At 38.3% G+C, this 14111-nt stretch overlaps 1 protein-coding gene across 1 annotated transcript in view; it reads right to left on the reverse strand.

Moving 5' to 3' along the window:
- Positions 1-13668, reverse strand: part of axo (axotactin) — a 106029-nt gene extending 92361 nt beyond the window's left edge. The window contains 5 exon segments of the mRNA XM_080265183.1: positions 3699-3768; positions 4351-4474; positions 5355-5543; positions 10401-10727; positions 13290-13668. Coding sequence (XP_080121309.1) covers positions 3699-3768; positions 4351-4474; positions 5355-5543; positions 10401-10727; positions 13290-13668 — 1089 coding nt within the window.
- Between the last annotated feature and the right edge of the window lie 443 nt (positions 13669-14111).

Raw genomic sequence — 14111 nt, forward strand, 5'->3', positions numbered from 1 at the left:
GTTTGTAGTTACATAATTGTAGCAAAGGTAACATAAAGCAATCGTTTGTCGTTACATAATTGTTACATATCCTTTGTAGTTACATAATTGTAATAATTGTAGTCCTGACATTAAATCTGGTCATGCTGCGGTCGATGATAGTGATGATGTGCCATGCCACTTGCTTGTGGAGACAACAATTTGCTTTTTCGTTTGTAGTTTATGTGGTATTTTGGCATATGTAGTAACACTTACAATTATTTTCATTTGTTTGTTATGTGATCTTACTCTATTTCTCTCTTTTTTTCTATCTTACTTTTTCTTTCTTTCTTTTCTTTTTTTTTTTTTTTTGTATGTATTGATTTTCTATAGTTTGTTTTTCTTCGCTTGTGTACGCTTTTTCTATGTTGTTCATGGTTGCATAATTACTGGCTAATTTCCTTGGGATACTTTTTAAAGTTTAGTTTATATTGCACAGGTATTACTGAAAATGATATTATATAGCCCCATATTTTGTTATTTTATATAAAAAATATATACACTATATACAGTACTAACTATATACACTGACTTGTTGTTCACTTGTACCTATCGTGGCCAATATATGTGTCAGCACTGTGTGGAAATCATTGTCTTCACGATTGTGTTGATGTTCATTCTTGCTAACGTCATTTGTGTTGGCCATTTTTTTTTTCTGGTTTTCCTTATAATTTAATTTATCTGTTTCCACTAAGTAGCTTTAATTAATAAATGTTTAATACAGTTCTCTTAATCGCTCACTGAGTAACTGTGATGGTATATTTTCTTTATTACTTTATAGATATAATAATGTATAGCTGTATGTATGAAACACGTATTTTATGTAGGTATAAATGGTAACACTGGTTGGTAGTAAAAAAATGTTATAATAAATGAATGAATATATACAGTGTAGAATATATAGTTGTTGGTGATTATTTAGTGTTTGAGTTATGCAGATAATTGAAGTAAGTATGTGTATTTAAGCTGTAACTATACAGCACGTTTTATATGTTTGTGCAGAAGCTTATTGTTTATCACTGTGTATTGTATAAATGAAGTAACTATGTAACTCACTAATTTTTACCGTGGTGGGAATGGTGTTAGTGATGGTGCAGGTGGTGAGTTGACTGACGTGGCGTCTTTTCAGCAAGCACGCATGATGACGTCGACTTCCCACACTGGTAGCTGTGGTGAGTAAATGAGTAGCGATGAGTAACTTGAGTGAAGATGAATGAGTAGGATGAGGTGTGAATATGGACTTGGTATTTGCTTCATCGTCTTGACTTCTTCATTCCTGCGTCAGCGGTGGAGGTTCGGTGGATGTAGCAGAGAGAGGAGGGTGAGGTCTGGTGGTTATTAGTTGTGAGTCGTGTCTCACTCTTCGTTTGTTTGTTTGTTTGTTTGTTTTTTCTTTCTTGATGTATTCTTTTTTCTTGTGATTTACTCGTTGTAGGATGAAGACTGCCGCTACTTGTAGGTGCGTGTAGAAGATTATACAGACGACTCGTAGAGTTGTTACTTGTAGTTGATTGTAGATGGTTTTAGTTCGTTGGTTCGTCGTAGAAATTGCAAGATTGCTTGTATCAGTATATTATTAAACTACTTGCAAGGCGTCCTGTGACCTCTTCACCTCTACATCAGCGTGATGATCGGGGAGACGGAGGGGGGGTTGGAGAGAACTGTCAGTAGCTGGTTGTAAGTTGTTGGTTGTGAGAGGTATTTTTTTGTTTTCAATCTTGATATTTTGTAGGAATTCACTGTTGATTCGTAGACGAGGTTCGTATACGTTCGCTGCTACCAAATGTCATAAAAAGACTTTGTAGTTACTTGTAGAGAAGTTATATATTAGACTTGTGGACGAGCGGTTGTTATACGTGAGTAACTTTGTAAGTAGATAATCTTGGTTCCCATTTGTCATGCAATGACAGGAGAGGTAAAGAAATAGTATGGGACTATTTTTATTTGTCTTGGAAATATTAACAAAATCTCTCACACACGAGTGAAATTAAGTAGAGTCCAGCTACTACCCAATCAGAGTATAGGACACAAGGCAACGCTGTACGCCGGGAAATCCCCGGCTGGACTCCACCCAAACCTTGGTTTTAGATTGGTGAGACTATAGCTACCTCCCTGTCTCGCTCTCTCTCTCTCTCTCTCTCTCTCTCTCTCTCTCTCTCTCTCTCTCTCTCTTCCATGTTGCTAAGCCCCTCTCCCTACTACCTGCCTGTTCTATGGCCTGTCTCCTTCTGAGCTCTCTTTCCTAAATTCTGGTGTAGCAGGAGTCGTGTCACGTGTGTTCACTGTGGTTGGAAAGTTCTAGAAGCCTGTGTGTGAGTATGTGTGTGTATGGTCACGAGGCGCTGTCGTGTACCTATAAAGCATTCCTTGAGTTAAGAGTGTGTAAGCATGTTTAGCATCGCTCGATTCTCGCAGACACAGTACCTTCTCATCATCTGATTTCCTGCTTCTATCTGTCTCTCTATCTATCTATTTATCTATCTATCTATTATGATTTGTAATTATAATATGGAGTCCTAACAGTGATCATCATCATAATGATCGTCGTCGCCATCATCAGCAAGAACACCATCTCTACACTCTCATTATTATGCGTGTGGTGTGTAGGATTCAGAAACAGGAAAATGATCAAACATAAAACAGAACAACCACAGTGTGCCAAATCGACCACATTTCTCTTCTCCGTGCACACATATTTAAAGTTTCTGATATTCTAACAAAAAATAAAAACTGTGTTGTTGATATTGCACTAAATTTGATGACAAGACTATCGAATGATGCGTACTTAATAAAGGTATCAGTGTGAAGGAATGGATCCGGAAAATGTGCAGAATTGGCCTTGGAAAATAGTAGAGTGCAAGAAGACTGGAAGTCAGGTATAATAATTTGTTTTTATACAGAGGGAAAGAGGAATGTATGGGAATCATTGGAGTCTTTGTCTTCTAAGCATAGTGGTCTGAGAGTGAAGTGTATGAAGTTGTTTGAGTCTGAAGGAGGGTAGCCTGATGGCGAAGGATAGAGCAACATGGGTATGATTTGTTATGGCTATCCTATAGAAAACTGCCGGCAGAGTGAAGGGGAGGACAGAGGGAATGGTAGGAAAAGAGTAAGAGGGTTTTAGGAAAAGGAGAGGGTGTGAGGATCAGATCGTTTCTCTAACATGTATGGGAGTGAAATACTTAGAGAAGGGAACGAAGTAACGAAGTGGTAAGTTGCCTTGATGAATCTCAGGCCTCAGACACGTTGCCAGGGGTGTGGGGTTGAGAGGGTCGAACGACCCCCCCACCCGTCTGAGGCTTCACTTTCTCACGGTCTGTTTTTTAAATCAGTACAATCAGAGTCACTCTCCCTTGTTCAGAAGTTTTGTGCTGCTTCTCTACGTCGCTTATGCATACACCCAGACCCCCCTTGCATGCATGCAGCAGACTTTTGACCAGCCGACTATTATGCAAGTCCAGATCCAGCAAAGACCCCCCCTCCCTTTCGAAAGTCTAGCTACTGGCCTGTAATCCAGTTATAAATGTAGTCTAAACACTAAAGTGCATCCAGGAGCTTAACTCATCTATTGCATATCATCATTCCAATGTATAAGAAGACTGCCTTCATATTATACTTGAAATAATATGTTCTTCATGATCATGCAAATCCAGTAAAATATCGCAGAAAACATAATGAAGTACCTGACGAATGAAGGCGATGAGGCCGTGAGGAGAGTCGGTCCTGAAGAAGAATTCCAGCTGGTAGATCTTACTGTTGAGAGAAAATTATTTACATATTTGGTAAATAACGCTCAGTACCTGTTTTTATAAATGATGCCTATGATCGGTCAATCACATTTATATGTAACAGAGTTAACGGGCATAGATCATTCTTTTCCAAAACTGTAAACGTAAAATTTCACATTAATTTTGCTTACAGACCTAACTGTAGAAATCTATTAGTCAGTTTTTATTATCTTCACTACGATTGTATTATTCGTTTTTATCCGACCATTAATGGAATATGTTATTCAAGCTGAAAAAGGATCTCTAATAGAGAAAGGGTTAATAATAAATATATATATATATATATATATATATATATATATATATATATATATATATATATATATATATATATATTTGATGCAGCGACTTTGGCTTAACAGTTCGCTGCTGAAGGCCCAAAGTTCTGTTAAGTACCACCAACCTCCAGATGTCACCTAAACCTCCAGATCAGAAAAGTCTCTTCTAGCCTTAACAGAAACATCTTAATGCCAACAAGAATCAAACTATAATAGCGTTCTCGGACGGAAGGACTTTATACTGGCTAAAGTCGAAGGCTGACACCTACCTCATTGAGAACTCTGTGAGTGCCTCGTCGTCCACTTTAAGTGCAGCGTCGTGGCCTGGGAAGTTGAATTCGAAGGCGTTAGGGCCGGAGCCGTCATGCAGGATGAGGTAGTCTCCCTTGACGGCTGTGCGTGAACCTGCTGACGACGGAGGTAAAATGAATTACTTAACATAATTACAGGGGTTGCTATATTCTGTCAACTTTATCTTGGCCTAAAAATTGGCACTGTTACAAAGAAAATAAAATACTTCCGCTTTAACTTGGCCTAAAACATAACGTTATTACAGGCCTTGCCATACTGTTCACTTTAATTTGATCTAGCATCTAACGTTAATACAGGGCCATTGGACTCAAACCACTTTAATTTGGCTTATAACTTATCATTATTACCATTATTACAGGGTTAACTATACACTGTTCAGCTTGGGCTACAACTGTCATCTCTCCCTGAATGTAGAGCTGCAACAATAGGTCAACAGTACAATATAATAATAGACACAAAGAAATGCTATGGAAACGATCTAGATTTTTAGTATTGTCATATTCTGCCCCTGAGCTAGGTGAAGTAGTTGCGGAAGGACGAAAACATCGGCCATGTTAAGGTGGAAGGAGTATAGCTGCTACTGTAGTCGGCATAAACTGTGGTATTTCATAGACATCTCACGTACTTACTCTCCCTGGTCGGTGTGATCTCGACCTGCAAAGAACCTGAAAGCTTTACCACTGCAAATCAAACTGTTATTACTGTACTAGACTACCATCCGCAGTAGTAGCACCTGTTGCCCCGGGCTCATCTAAATGTGAGTTCGATGTACTGCAGGCTATAATTAACCCTCTTATGTAGTCCACCGTCCTCCTTTCGAGAAATATGAATGGGAGTTGAGTTGACGGTTCTTTAGCAGGGTAGCCAGTTATATAGTGTCACAGTATGAAAGTGTCTTTCTCCAGCACCACTGTCCTATACTAAAGTACATTATTATTTACCCTCCTTCTCACTCGTCCACCTAATTCCTCACCCTTTAGCCCGGCTGGGTAGCAATTGGAGTAGCAGTCTTGAGATGTCTTGTACACGTTACCAGTGCCTTCACACCCACCATACACGAAGGGCCGACACGTCGATGAAGCAGGGTCGAAGTAGAACATGGGGAAGTAACCACGACAGAAGCCACCGTCTGGGGGATCCCTGCAGTTTTCTGTGCCGTCATGGAGACAAGGTTAGCAGGTAGAATGATGAAGGTGGACATAGTAGAATGAATGACTGCATGAAAACTTCACCGTTGAAAGGAGTGAACTATGGATTTGGTTTTGTAATGGATGGCTGGTAAGGTTGTATGTACAATACTTCGATGACTTTGACAAATAAGTATGTGTTATCGATCCTGGCTGAACATATGTAGAACAGAATGGCATAGACTCAGGAATGCTAGAAATAAAAATAACTACAAATCAGACGAACGAGTATGGAGTGCCTTTCGATGCCTAATTGCAGATTCCCTGTGGGTACAACAGGGTGCAGTTAACTATGCCCGATGATGCCAAAGGTTCAAGAAGTAATGCCTTTCCTTTCATAAACTGTAGCTGCTTGTATCAAAATTTCACATTTACAAGATGAGGTTGATGATAATGATAAAAATCTACATATCTATCTATCTATCTATAGCCCGACGCCCTAATCCCGCAAAGGGTGGCCGCAGACAAAACGCCTCCATGTCGCTCTGTCACCCACCATTTGACTACCCTCTCCCCAACTCACCCCCCCTCCCTCAAATACCTCTCAACTCCATCCCTCCACCTCATCCTCGGTCTACCCCTCCCTCTCCCTCCCTCCACCTCACCTACATACACCCTCTTAGTCAGTCTTTCATTCTTCATTCTCTCCACATGTCCAAACCACTTCAGTGTATTTCTAATCTTCTCAACCACATCCACATCCACCCCACAACGTTCCTTCACTTCTTCATTCGTCAACCTGTCCCTCCACGTCACTCCACATGCTCCTCTCAAGTAACTCATTTCCACTGCTCTCACTCTTGACTTGTTCCCCTCTTGCAAGGTCCACGCCTCGCTTCCATACGTTAAAAAAAAAAAAAAAAAAAAAGTAGCTGGTAAAAATCGCTGCATAAATATTCAAATGAAGGTGAGCAGCGTGCAGCTATTGATTTCATTTTTATTGGTTTTGTATAGAAAGATACTGTATATATTCTTATTTCATTATAAAGCAGTAAAACGCCTTTGTCGGCGAGGTACGATCTAGACCATTAAATCCGAATGCACTGAAATGTCGCCTTACACCCAGAAGATGCCTATAGTAGGCCTACGTTGATGACTACCTGCCTACTAAGTTTCATGCATTTTCGACAAACTGTCTGTCCTGTGGCCCTTTTTTGTAGATTTTTGACATGCTGCACTTAGCAAGTGTCACGTGCCACGTGCAGCACCTGGGTGTGATGAAACCCGTCAAAAATAAACTTTAAAGAATTTGGTTATTTTATTGTGCAAACCACGCAGTGATCGGCCCTGTTTGCTGGGATATAAGTTTCTGAAAAGCGTTACAGTCGGGCCGGGCAGGGTTGGGCCAGTCCGGATTGGGCCGCTCATATGTAAGAAAATGCCACTAGTTGATGAGAGACTCGCCAGGGCTTCGCCCTCTCTCGTAATAATTTTCCTAATTTCTTTAAAACCGATAAAAAGAAATCATGAGTTAATCAACATCCATATACAGATGAACGATTCATCATCATCATTATCACTTAACACAGAAACAGGAACAAGAAAGCACCAAAGTACTTGTACAAACAGAGCGCAGGTAAAATGACACACACATCCTTTTATGTCGACATTCAAATCCTCTAAATTTATTAGCTGCAATTCTCAGGCAAAGATTAAAAAAAAAAAAATGCTACCCTGGCCATGTGCATCGCTATACATAATTCATCCATATTTTTCTCCATCACCCCATCGATTTATCATCACTGTCGTCGTCTTCATCCTGATCTCATTTGCCTAAAGATTTGGTGATGTTGGGTCCCAGAACCATGGAGGGTGAAAACAAAGATTGAGGAAGAACTATTAAAAACATGACCAGTGAATTAGTTCACACACTCATTTTATCACCATTCAAGACCCAGGAATCTTAGCTTTCCTTCACAAGCCTAACCATCTGCATATATATATATATATATATATATATATATATATATATATATATATATATATATATATATATATATATATATTTTTTGTTTGATAATGGATGAGCTTCATATTATCTGACAGACAATCGATCCTCCAATTGTCAAAAAAAAAAAAAAAAAAAAAAAGAATCGCCAAACCCTTGTCATGTATTCCTCTCTACATAAACCAACCTAAAACTCTATCTCCTTTCAGCTCTCTATCGTTGTCAACTTCCACGCCTTTCCTACACACTTATTTACCATGACCACCCACCTTTATCTACCACACTACCTTCCACCTTCATATTCACTCACATGTACCACCCTATGAGTATTCTCTCCATTCTCTCCATTATGACACTCTCTTCAGTCCTGTTATCAACACACATCTCTACTCCATATCTTTCTCAGATCACATTATTTTTTAATTTGGCAGTGCAATCCATACACATCCTCAGTAAATCGATTTCCATTTTTCTTACCCGTGACTTTTTTTAACCTCACATCAAACCGACTACTCACTCCCAAATGTTGGCACTAGAGCACCATGCAGTCTTCTTGCAGCCTTCACACTCAAACTCTGCTTGGTATCATGGCTCTCACAGCATCATCCGTCTTCCTTTCCTGTGCCACTCTAAATTCCACTTCCTTGCACATTTACCACTCTTTTCCTAAATTACAGCACCAAAGTACACTCACCATTACTTACATGTTCTACAGGTGTGTCGCTTTGGGGGTCTTATGTGGCACCATCGTATTTTCTTACGCCTCATGGCTGCTGTATTTTTATCACTACATTTTTTTTTTCTGTCACAGTTGACATGAGGTATAAATAAGTGTGCTAGTATCACGGCTGATATCCAACACGCTGATATCCAACACCTGTATGTGATGGCGATTGTATTTAACCTTCCACACCAATCCAAGTCTCTCCATTACGTCAACACATTTTACCAAGTCTCATTCTCTCTCTCACCACAAATTACTTTACTTTTACCAACATTTACTTTCAAACACGACATTCACATACATCCACATAACTCTGTACAGGTCTGCAAAAGCTCTGTCCACGACTGAGAAGCAATACAATATCATGTGCATACAACAGATTTAAGATATTCCACCCTTACACCATTCATTATCATCTCCATCCCTCTCTCCATAGCACGAGTTTTAAACTCGCGTAAGCCTATCAATACTTATGTCATATTTTGAACAACCCTGACAATATTATACTACTTGTCTCTCGCCAACACTTTCTCGTACATCGAAAGTTCACGTACTTATCCACCTGCTCTTACACATGCTTCACTGCCAACATAAGAAAAAAAAAAACAGTATTGAAAAGCTTTCCATATACATCATGCATAAGACCCTCTATAACCCCTTTCTCTGTACTTTATCGTATGCTTTCACCCAAATTAATAAATGCTTTAAGTACCTTACATTTCTTCTCACATGACTGTTTCAAAATCTGTCTTTACTGCATATACCTGATCCACAAATCCTGTACCACTCCTAAAATCACCTGTTCGTCACTCACCAGGCATTCTGACATTTTCTACGTCCTCTATGATTATTTTTCCGTATAGTTTTCCTACAACTCTCAGCACTCACTTCGATCACCTCTACAACACATACTCACAAAGGCACAATCACAACCCTCTTCCACTCCATTGGTAAACATCCACACACCCAAGCTTTCTTGCACTTAATGACACATTTTTCATCCCAGCGAATAATCTTTGTATACAACTCCCCAGCACCTAATTACTTCCAAGTCTTCACCCTCTTCTCAGCATTATTCTCGCTGCCAATTACGTACTGTAGACTTGATCAGCATATTTCATTCTTGTGCACCACCCAGCCAAGTCCCAGTTACAATAATTATGGTATTGAATTTCCAGGTCATTTTTTTTTACTTCTTCCTTATTTCATTTCCACTTGCTACCATTCTCTCGTATTTATCTCTTAGTTCATCATTTTTCCAAGTTTTTTTTCCTACAGTGTTGCACTTCCTTCAAAACTGGTTTCCTACTGTAAAAGAAGTCTGAAGTAATTTTTCTTTCATAACCATCTTTTGCCTTCTCCGTGCTCTGGTCTAACTTTTTACCCACTGTTCATTAATCTAGTCACTTTTTATTGGGTATACACATTCTCTTGTACCATGTTCGTAGCATTTTTTTTTCCGTAAACATAATAAATGAAGATAGCTTTGTACTCACACGTTTACCTGTACTAATAGTCACTGTTATATGATTTGATCTTAATAAATCTACAACACATAACGCTTACTCAAGCTGCAGTATAAGCCCAATTTATTAATATTCTTTTTACCAGTGTTTATAACATATAATACTCGGTGGTATTAAATGTTTGGTTTAAATTTATGCCTTGTTCTGTTCCATATTAAACACTAGAGATTTTGTTTCGTCAAGTATTTTCCGTGTTGGTAATGTTATCACTTATAACCGAACGTCATTTGTTATCTCCAGGTACAGAGATGCACTGTTTAAACAAATTAGTCTCATATGAATTTTGCTTTCGACACAAGAGCGCTTTTGGAAAATCTGTGTAGGTAAAGTTAAAGTATGGTCAGAGCAAAACAAGATGAAACAAACAGAATTAGCCCAGCAATATACGGAATAGTCATCTGCCATGGGTAAAATCTGATTTGTTGACAGCATTCGTTGGCATCATTTGAGCATTATGATTATTCCTCTAAGTACTACGACCGTTATTGAAAGTTTATTGCAGAAAAACAGCATTCTGAAGCTAACAGCCTCTAAACAAATTCAAATGTCTTGTAGAACATTACACTGACATATATGTATTTGCCTTAGTACGTGTACGAAAGAGGGTTCCTTGTGCACTCACTGTTCAAATCCGACCCAGGATAAGCAGGTGTTTGTAGTGCTGCAGACCCATTGATGTGTGAGGATGCTTGGTCGGAATCACCCCCACCAGGAACGAATGGAACGCCTAAAATTATTGGCTTGAGTGGAGGCAAAGCAGGGAGCTCTTGGCTCTCTCCGCCCTCACTTGAGACTGGAGTCGGTATTGAATTTTCCATTTCGATACCAGATTCAGTACCAGTATCTCCAGTGGGCTTAACTTCAACACTTCCAGCTGATATAGCACCAAAAATATCTTCAGGCGAGCTCGTGGTTCCCTCTGGAGACTGTGGGTCCGACGAAGCATCACCTGGTCGGTGCACCTAGTTTAGTCCATTTTAGATTTTCATAAGCTGCTGGCGTGAAGCAAAGCTGGAGAGGAATTCTTGCATGTAGGAATTGGCAGGTGGAAGCGCTACAGATACCATATATGCTGTATACTCGTACAGTAAACATCAGCAGGCAGCTATTTCAGTATGGTTGTGGATTTCGTATGAAATGCGAGAATGGGACTTACCTGAAGAGCAACAAGAATCAGAAGGAAAATAAATCACCATGGCGAAAATTATTTCAAGCAAAGCTGGAGAGAATGGAGTATAGTGGCAGAATCATATTCATCGTTCTAACCGCTGGATATCCCTGGAGTACGGTGCACCACTCCAGAGACATGCTTTGGTATCTGTTTTCCAACCATTGCAATATTCAGTCAGTATCGAAGCACAGACTGAGTAGTTTTGTGTAGCCTGCACTTGATGCCAGACACATTATTGATATTGAGTTTCCCGTTACAAGTACTTTTACTTTCGATGAGTAAAAGTACAGTGAGTTTAATCCAAAACTACATAAAGTTTCCAGTGTTACAGTTTGCTTTTGAATTACAACAGGCATCTCTAGAGTGTATACATGGGATAAGTTGTATTGCATTAACTAAAAATTGTTCTCCTTAAAATCCTAATATTTAATGTTACAATCAGATTCCAAAATATATTAAACCATAGTTAGAACTGAAGAGAAATAAGCAGATGAGGATAAAGGCTGAATGGAAATATTGTGGGTGGAAAATTAAGCTTAAAGCAAAAACAGAAAAAATCAATTGCATAGTACTGTAAACAGAAAAATAGTTAGGATAAAGGGAGATCAAGAGATAATGCTCATAGTACGTCTTAACCCCAACAGTTCTGGGAGTATCTCCTAAATGGATAATATCATCTGGCAGTACCAAGAAAAGGGCGGGGGGAGGGGGGAGATGAAGACATCATCGTGCTGAACTTACAATTGGAGACTTGAACTCTTTCCCAGCAAAGTGTTTTTCTTAAGTTAAATTAAAATGAATGGCAGGAGCAAGGACGAAATTTATAAAAAAGTAATCGTGCTGAAAGAATTTACCCTTTAGTACTACGGTCTTCTTCTTCTTCTTTTTTTTTTTCTCATGATACCACCAGCTGATTTTACTCGACTTAAGGTTCACCTCTTGTATGGAATGGGTCAAAAACAGTCTCCATTATTCTTAAGGGTACAATGACGTCTTGCTAGAGAAATTCTTATTACCGACAGATGATTTTCAGCAGTTTAGAGATGGCGTCACATTGTGGGGGACCAAAATCACAGTCTGTACCGGCAGCTTAAGCAATATTCATGTATAGTATATTTCACGCTATATACAGAATAATTGATGTCATTGATTACATTTAAAGGAAACAAAATATATGTTATTCTTAACTCTGAAATTAAATAACAAAATAGTAGATGTCATTATTCACAGTGAAATTAAATGACAAAACACAATATTGCTCTAAGAACATCAAGGAATCAGTTAAGAAAACAATGTATAACACTGTTCACACGATAGTTGATTAACTAAAGTATCTGTGATATATAAAATAACTGAATTCGAAAACCAGAACATGATGTAATGAGACTTTTTGATGGCTGAGGAAAACAGCTCATGTCATGGTACTTATAATGTAAGCCATTTAGTCTGAAGACGTCTTTTGTATGCTAGTCTTGCCATCTCCTGACAGTTTCATTTAGCTTAACACAGGCTTTTCAAATTGGCGACGTTATTATATGGTCTCCATTAACTTTTTCAGTACTAGAGGTCATTCCAAGGCTGACTCAGGTAGTCTGACGGTTGTCTGATTAAAATGAAAGGTAGGTCATCAGAGTGAATTGGTTAGATTTCAGAAAGGGATGTAGCTATAGCTGGCAGTCTGCAATGGATGCATTCACTACGAAGGCTTTTATTTTTTACCTTATTCGTGAATTTGTTTATATCAATATATATCAATATACTGTGTCTATATATGTCTATATCTATATCTATCTATCTATATATAAATCTCTCTCTCTCTCTCTCTCTCTCTCTCTCTCTCTCTATATATATATATATATATATATATATATTGTTTTACATTTTATTCAAACTTTCATGAATGTATTACAAATTTTAAAAAGGTTTTTGAGGCTTGATGTTCATATTACTTGGTTTCGAACTTTACTGTTTACCTTCTAGTGTATCGTTATGAAATGAAAAAGTTTTTATGACGCCATCTAGCTTAACATCTGTCTTCATTATAAAGTTATCTGCTAGAAAAAAATCATGTATCTATGATTAACAGTTCATAGAGTGACTTTTTCTTACATAATAACCATTTCCTCCCAACAATATTCATATAGTCAGGTGAGATTATAAAACGAAGAAGTCATATATAGCCTTAATTGTCACTTAATTGTCACTGTCTCTACTAGAGTGCTTTCCTTAATTAAATAAAGTCGCTAGGTAGTGACAAGAATAAACTAAAAAGACGTCCTTGAGGATAATATTTGAATAATGATAACAACTACGTGTAAACAAAATTGACATTTTACTCACTAGAGATGGGTGCGGGTTTACGAGTAGTTACAATTGTCTCCGGTTGTTCAGAGGAGGTCTCCGTCACCGCCGCTTCCGAAGCCTTGTGTGTCAGTCCATCCTCCGACACTGCCAAGACAGGTGCCACATCCACGGGTCCTTCTGGCACTGTTTCATCTGACGCCTCTGACTCTTTCGGCACTAGCAACTCTGGCAACACTACGGCAGGCACCTCCTCCGGCTCAGCTATCTCGGGTTCTGGTTTCGGTTCTGGTTCGGGGTTTTCGTTGTAGTTGTAGTTGTAGTCGTAGTAGTCGTAGCCGTAGTCGTCCTGTGGCAGTGGGCCGGGGGTGGCTAGGTGGACGACCAACCCCAGCAGCAATAGGCCCACCCACTTCATCTGAGGAGAGAGGGATTTTTTTCTTTTTATCACTTCACGCCAATATATATATATATATATATATATATATATATATATATATATATATATATATATATATATATATATATATATATATATATATATATATATATATATATATATATATATATATATATATATAGATAGATAGATAGATAGATAGATAGATAGATAGATAGATAGATAGATGGAAATTTATATTTATATTTATTTATTAGGCCCTCATCAGATGATTTTATTCAGTTTTTGAGAGTTGAGAGAGAATTATTTTAATTATTTAAAACTTATGACGTAATATTCTTTTTATTACTTCTACCATACAGCTTTGATAAGCTAAATGGGGATGTCTTGTTGTGAAAGGTTTTGTGCTATAAACAATGCCTTCAGCTCGAGACGGCAATCCAGAAATAAACGAATATTGT

This window comes from Coenobita brevimanus, chromosome 14, assembly GCF_032717465.1.
Source record: "Coenobita brevimanus isolate Jiangsu-jjx chromosome 14, ASM3271746v2, whole genome shotgun sequence".
Lineage (NCBI taxonomy): Eukaryota > Metazoa > Arthropoda > Malacostraca > Decapoda > Coenobitidae > Coenobita > Coenobita brevimanus.